We start from the raw sequence: 7964 nt of genomic DNA, 5'->3' as shown, positions 1-7964 counted from the left end.
GAGCCCCTGAACAAACACACCCTTAGCAAGCGTCTTTTAGGCAACACCTATTGTTTCTCTGAAAAACACCTGTTTGAATGTTTCGACAGCGTGTTTCAGTGGGGCGGTTGGTACCGACCGTGCGGTCTTACACAGTCCCAGAGAACCATGTCTTCTCTGTCCTCGGCTGAGCCGAGACTTCCATTTGTTCTTATGTAAAACACCATATCTTTATGGAAATCATTGTATTGCCTATATTCCTCAGGCCACATGTTTTTTGCTGCAGGCTTTGCCTAAATGAACTCTGCCACAAGTCTCCAGCATCAGCTACAAGAGTATGTCACCAGGGGAGCGAAGAAAAAGACTAATTTGGGGAAATTTTCACAAGTCTAAAAGACATTAAAACCAAGGGATCTAAATGTTCACAGTCCTTTGTGAAGCACAGTAAATTGGGACAGTCTGACACGTAGTTTGTGAAAGTAAACACATCTGCATAATCCACAAATACCTGAGGATGCATGAGTCAACAGGGGCGAGCCATCACAACCGGCTAGAAATAGATTCCAGCGTGATTTCAGTAGCAGTCAGGGCAGATTTGTTTGCTTATTAGTGAATCAAGCTTAGAAAACCGCTATAGAATATTCCGTATAAAATTATGTGACCCAGGCATGGATACATTGAAGGGTTCCATTTCTTGATACGTGTGCTTCCTATAGCCAAGAAGTGGTAAACAGAGCCACTGACCAGTCCAATGAGTTTCTGCTAGCAAACGGTGTCATGCCGGTGACCGGCTTTAGCAGCCACACCACACGTTCCTGCTGGCTTCAGCACCTCTCTGAGGAGGGTCCAAAGTACAACTGTCAAGGTAGTGGATGTCACCAATCTCAGAAACGTGGAGCATAAACACCAGCCTGCATTGATTTTAGAAATCAAAGGCGCATGCATAAGGACTCAAAACTCAGGCTTAACAGGGTTAAGCAAAGTCAAAGCAAAAAATAAGTCCTAGAATCACTACATTCCTTCTACTTTGTATCAACTCAAGAGATTGTACTCTGAAGATGCTCTCAATCTACAAATGGAACTACATATTTGCCTTTTTTCCCCCTGTATGATTTTCTGTATTATTGCATGTTGCCCATGTATACTCCCAACATTGATGTGAATTTTAAAAAGTGCCAATCGACCTTAATCAGTGGAAGTTTCTCCACAAGTTCTTTCACAATGGCTTATTTCTCATTTCCCACTTGAAAACAGATCACAATCAGTGTTAACCAAAACAGCCTTGACTTAAAATAATCCAGCTAATTTAAATTTACAAATATTGTGAAAGATTTATCCTGCAACAGAGTAGCATAAGATTTTGAAAAACAGCTACTGTAGTAAGACAATGCATAAAGGTCCCCAGCTTCGTAATGCAATATGCAGTGACTGCTGTGAAGAGAGATTACATGTGAACCAGTTCATCGAAAGGTTAAGTGAAGGTGGTTGGTTTGATCCCCTTAAACACAGACTGATGCTTATTTTACCTGTTGCTCAGATTCATGGCAGCAGATTTTACAATAAGCTTTAAATACTATGGAACAAACTCTCAAACTATATTTTCATCATAGGCATCTCAACAGAAACACGCTTTCTGTCCAAAAGAGAGGGGCAGTAAAGCAAACTCAATATTAATTCCCCCTCCCTGTTCCAAATCAGAGACATTACATGTTTCACTTCTACACAATCTGTAGGACTTTTAATTGTGTCAACTGAATCAATGTTCTCTCGAAACACAGAAATTAGCATACTGAGTTAACTCACAGTCCACAGAATCACTTATCCTAAGTTGTTTAGCTCACATTTTTAGGAAGAGACCCTAAGAACAGGCCAAACTGGTAATCTGCTGCTCACCGCTCCCAAAGTCCCATGGTGATCTCAGATACTTACATTGGTTTAAGCAAGAAACCTATAAAGTTTAACATTGTTTTAAGAACACAGCATACATCTGTCAAGACTACCAAGTTTCAACTGTGACAGGATTTTAAGCAGTAATGTAGATTCACAAACTAGGCTTTAGTCTGATCTTCAACTTATTTCACATAGATCAAACAACCAAGCGTTACACTACTTTGTGTTACTGTCATCAGAAATGGAATTAACTGTCAAATAACTGCATAAGTTAACTGCCAAGCTGCCAGTAGCATTTGCTTATTGATCTGTAAGCAGATATATAGATTAGACTGTACAGATACAGTTGTTTTCATTTGTTCTTTACCACCCCTTTAAAATATTCATGCTGTATTTCTTACCAAAAGAGGACATGCAGCATACTTGAAATAAGATGTACAATGTATTACTTGGATTTTAGCTGAAGGAAGTTAATGACAGATGAAAAACTTTAAAAGTAAAAATAATATAATCGTAAGCATCATACAAAAAAAAAAAAAAAATCCACCACCAAAACCCCCAGAACAACCAAAAACCCACTTCCACCCCACCTGAAATCAGAAAATTTGACCTAAGTACTTCTAACAGACCTTGCCTACTGCATCTCCAGGTCCTTCCAGCAAAGGAAGTCCTTTTCTGATTATTCTTCCATGAAATTTATAAATTGACTTTGCAACGGAATGAACTAAATACTCCAACTTTAATATTTTGCATTCATACCAAAAACAATTGACAGTTTTTACAAATAGTGTTATTTACTAAAACAATTCTTGTACAACAGTGCAGTATATCTAAATATATACATATGCCAACATCAAAGGGGGCATCAAAACAAACAAAACCCAAAATGCACTTTGCTACTGTGTACACTTTATTAAAACCAAAGCAGACTGCAGCAGGCTTCTTTTCTTTTTCATGACAAAGACAAAAATTATTTGGATTTCCAGAAGCACATGCAGGATAGAAAAACAAAAACTCCTACCACCTTTTTGCCAAGGCAGCAGCATGAAAAGTGAACTTGAGATCTGCAATTTTACATAGTAGCAAACGGAATGTTTTTAAACACAAACACCCTAATTTAAGAAACAAGGCTTCAAAAACGTACATAGTGTTTTTTACTTCTTGAAGCAAAAAGTTCCAATGTCAAGGCCTTCCCATGTTTTCCTGTGGTGTTGGATAGTATACACATGAAGGTTAATATACTTCATTGCAGCCGAGAATGAAAAACGAGTATCTGTAGCATGAAGTTGGTCAGCTTTACTAAGATTGAATAACAGAGTAAAAAATGATTCTGCCTGCTGTTAGCAACGGAGGTTTTTGTAGCAGTGGAGGTTTTTTGTAACTTTTATTTTACCTTTTTCTCTAAAAAAGAATCTCCCCTAATTTTTAACTGGAAAAATTATGCTCCCTTGTTCTTCAAAACAGATACGTGCATCTTCTCCAAAGGAAGCTGCAGTTAGGTAATTCAAAGTGCCACGGTAGCTGCTGTAATGAGAGACGTTCTTTTTCATTCTTTCTGTGAAACCCAGCAGACAAGGAATAAAGTAAGACCTTTAGATGTAAAGACTGCACGGATATCTTTGAAATATGAGTGAAAAATAAGGTAAGTGATATTAGAGAAAATACTACAAAAATTGGAGAATGAGGTATTAAGCAGTTCTCCAGTGTAAATCTGATGTTCCTGCCACCTAGATGAAATCAGAGAACTATAATAGCAGCCTAGATTTGATCACCAAAATATGTACATGCTATTAAAAGCAAATGTATCTTCTTTGTTACATCTAAGCATCTGCAATCTGGCAGAATTCTCTAAAGTTCAGGTTACTCAAATTCATTTCAGTTCTTCCCCCCTCAAAATTCAGGAATACTAACTGTACCATGAGGGCAATACGCTGCTCCACACCTGGTAAGAAGCATACAGTAATTCTTGTATTTTCTTCCTTTTTACTGTTGTTTTACTGCTGTCTGTATGTACTTTGGCCGGTGACATTAAATACACATCTGCATGGGTACCAGTTACTAAACAGAGGTGGGTAAATATGTTGCAACCGTTCCTGCAACTGCGCACTCTGGAACATACTGCCATGACATCAGTGTAGCAAATTTTAACATGCTGCCTCAGTATTTTTCCTGGGATGCTTTACAGTAAATCTTGACATCTTTGTTATGCCCACATAAACTGAGATGATACACAGGGGTAAACAAGCTTTGCTTATAGAAGTGAAATGCACAGAAGGCACTTTCCAGAGTTTTCTCCAGTTCATGATAAACAAGCCACTAAAATACCCCTTCTGGAGTTAATTAACATTTTTGTATTCCTTAATGAAAGGGTTAAATAACAAAGCTTTATACAAAATATTATGAAAACATTTTAGCCTTTCATTGACAATTTACATGTAAAGAAACAAGACATTCAAAAATTAGGTCTTCTATTGGAACATGAATAACATATCATTTCCAGGGATTCTTAACTCTCAAATAGATTAACTTCCTAACGCTTTATTGATTTGCTAAAAAGCTTTTCCATACAGTAGCTGTACATGTACTTTCCCCCTTCTCACCCATATTCAGTGTTCCATACCGTAATAAGACAGAACATATGTGAACTTGGTCAAAACAACACCTAACGAGGATTCTCAGAATAAATCACAGCAGAGAAGCCCCAGCAATGGCATCTCCAGGTTCATGACACTATGCAGCTGAGAGGAGGTGCACTGAAATATAGTTGCTAAATTATCAGTGAGAGAGGATACGAGAGGATGAGTGAAGGAATTAGCGCAATGACAGCATCTAGCACGGTAGGAGGAGGCATCACTTTAGAGTATCTAGCATACAGGACACAAGCAAGTGAGAAGACAAAATAATCTTTTCTGATAAATGAGAAAAATCAACATGAAGCAATACAGCTCCAAGTTCAATTTAATCTGAAAATTGCATCCAAAATGGAAAATGTAGGATGCAATAGAAACGCTAAGACTCTGAACCTTAAAATCTAGTGATCTACTGCACCAATTGTGGACAATGAAAACTGATTCCAAGTCAACTAAAATTCCCAATTTGTTACAGGAGATACCTTCGAGCAGTGACTCTAATAAAGGCATGAAGGAAAATAAAAAGTGTCCGTCTTTCTTTCAAAACTTTTATTATACTGAATTTATAGTGGCATTGCATTTTAGAGAGTGTTTTTGGTCACGATGAACACAAACAAAACGTGATTTTAATTTTCTTAAAGATGGATAAATGCCCAAAATAAGCAAGTCGGAAGGCAGAAGAAGTTAAGATACATGTAAGTTTTCAGTGTTCAAAGAAGAAACCAGGAACAAGCATTTCTGTGTGTTAAGGAAAGAAGACTTTAAAAATTTTAAAAACAAAGACAAATTTGTAAGAAAAAGTATTTTTGCTGAGTCATTTCTGTAGAGAATTTCCATAGGCCTTTATGAGGGAACACGTGACACAACATGTGAAAACCTAAGAATACAAATAGTCAGTGTCAGCTGGGCTATTTTGATGCTTCAAGCTCCTCCTCGAATCAGGGCCTAAGAACTATGGAGTAAAAAGTTATTTTCACTTTTGTGTAAAAATTACACACTTCTATACACATTGTTTCTCTGATTTTGGAATAAGGTACCTAAAGCACACAGACAACACTATCTAAATGATACTACATGCCCTTTCTAAAGAAAATCATCTCTTCAATCCATTAAAAATGATCTATGACAATATCTTGGACTCATTTTTGTTTTAGTATTTCCTTTCAAATTCCACAGACTTTTGTGATGACACCAAGTACTGAAGTAATGACAGTTTGTGAGGGTGCTTAAGAATTCTGGAGAAAAAAAAAAAAAACAAAACGTGAAAATACCAGTATCAAAACAGCCATCTGGCTAGAACATCCCCAACTGGAACACATCAGCTATGGGCAAATTTTTAACCACCCAGTTAGAAGTTATGCAAAGCAGCGATCTGAAAGCATTAACAGGCAAAATACCAGTGTCTATTAAAACAGCGAAAGAAAGGTATGTTAGGTAACTGAACAGACGCAGGAGTGTATGGGATAACTGAGGTCAGCTTATAGTATAATGCACAATTGCAACATTTAATTCCAGAAGCATCACACTAAAATACAGTACACAAAAGTGAACAATTTCTGACATATACACTAACAAGACTGAAAACACAGATCTGATGTTGAAGCCACCTAGTATTGCTCTAACTGGAATTAGAGTCACTGGAAAAAATAAGAGGAAACAAGGATGCATTAATAGATTGAACACAAATGCAAAGTAACAATAGTCTTTGCACAAGAAACTCTGATCAGGCATATCTAGAATGCTGCCTTCCATCACCATGTTCCTTCTGCAACACCTCAGCTGTAGAAAGAATATATCATGCCTTAAAAAGCCACCTGGCTAAGTTACTGAGAAATGCAAGGGTTTAAAAAAGGCTAATGCATGTTGCTGCAGAAGAGAATTCAAAGTAACCTGAAAGTGAATGGAAATAAGATGCGTCATAAACTATTCATGCTATAGAAGGGCTAATAAACTCAAATGGTACAACTGGAAATTGAAACAGATGTTTAAGGCAGAAGTGTTTGTGTAAGAACAGTAAACAGAACAAATTGCTAAGCAAGGCCACAAGAGATAAAGTAAAGCCCTGAAGGTTTGTTCAGCAAAGTGATGTAAATGTCCATAATTCTCCATGTTCTAATTAAGAAGACTTGAATAAAGTAGTGTTATTCACGTTGTGTGTTCCAGTTTAAAACTCCATCGTTTCTCCTCCAACTCAATTCCTCTGTCTTTGGTGTAATCTCTACCAACACACATAGAATACAGTTCTGGTTCTCATTGTAAAAAACAACTTGGAAAAATTAAATTATATGCTTCTCATGATAAAATGCAAGATCCTGATCTGTTGCATGGTCCCATGATATGTTTAGCAGCCTCTGAATAGTAGTTTTAAGTTATTAATTATATCTGAAGCAGAATCATAATTTGCTGTTATCCCCCCAAATCGCTTACTAGTTAACTAGTTTACTTTGGTAGATAAGCCATCTAATAGTCATGATACACTTGTGTTCAATTCAAGAAGTAATGAAACCTAGACTCAGATAAGTTTGTAAATTCATATATAGACCTTAGCTTGTAAGTGTAATCATGATACGCAGAATTACTGCTTTTCCTGCATTGGAAAAAGACATCACATCTGTCATAAAACTAGACAAAACTATGAAACATGGTTGTCAGTTCATGATTAAAATAAAATAGTAAAGTAAATTATTTTTAAACATTGTGTTAAATATATTCACATGATCACCACAGCTATACGAAATGGCCACTATTGCAATCACACACTATATGTACATAACATCTATGCCACAACAGTTTGCAAGTGTTGACTTTTCACAGACTAGCCAATTTTACCAGACATAAATAATCTTGTACCAATTTTTAGGCATTTTAGAAGGAATTAAATGTCCTAAATATATCCGTTCCTCTGCAAAATTAAAAAAAAAAAATCCTAAAAAGTCAGTGCAAATTGAACTTGTTCACCAAGATAGATTCTTATTAAGCTGAGGATAAACAAAGTTTAAGAGATTAAAGGAAGAAACTCATAGAATTGCCAACTGCCTGTAGCAGAAGTTAAAGAAGATTAGGAATCAGAAGTCCTGGATCCTATAGCAGAGCCTTCTGTGAGTAACTATGCTGTGGTTGTTGAGGTGGCGGGGGCTGCGGTTGTTGTGGAGGTGCTTGTTGACTGCCTGCTGTCTGTGGCAGAGGTGTAGATGCTAAGTTATAGTTTGGCACCTGGGACATATTAGTTCCAGCATTCTGATAAGCAGCAACATCGACAGTAGCAGGTGGTGGACTATACACTGAAGCCTGGTTAGAGTAAGTATTTCCAGCAACAGAGCCAACCATTGCACTGAAAAAAAAAAAAAAAAAAGAAGTTGAATTAACAAACAATGTACCAACAGAACAGCAACACTTTATTGCTTCTTCAGCTGTTCTACATATACACACAAAAATCTCCCAAGTCTGGACACCTTGCATATTTAA

At 36.8% G+C, this 7964-nt stretch overlaps 1 protein-coding gene across 6 annotated transcripts in view; it reads right to left on the bottom strand.

The window, feature by feature from the left end:
• Positions 1-2589: 2589 nt before the first annotated feature.
• Positions 2590-7964, bottom strand: part of STAM (signal transducing adaptor molecule) — a 37065-nt gene continuing 31690 nt past the window's right edge. For all 6 annotated transcript variants that reach the window (XM_087776022.1, XM_087776023.1, XM_087776029.1 and 3 more), the window contains one exon: positions 2590-7830. In XM_087776022.1, the coding sequence (XP_087632148.1) occupies positions 7581-7830 (250 nt within the window). In that variant the 3' untranslated portion in view covers positions 2590-7580. The remainder of the gene's footprint in view (positions 7831-7964) is intronic.

The sequence above is a fragment of the Nipponia nippon genome, unplaced genomic scaffold (genome assembly GCF_047370975.1).
Source record: "Nipponia nippon isolate SJK-2023a ecotype South Korea unplaced genomic scaffold, ASM4737097v1 scaffold_1, whole genome shotgun sequence".
Taxonomy (NCBI): Eukaryota; Metazoa; Chordata; class Aves; order Pelecaniformes; family Threskiornithidae; genus Nipponia; species Nipponia nippon.
The sequence above is the reverse complement of the archived record's forward strand: the minus strand, read 5'-3'. Positions and strand labels throughout refer to the sequence as shown.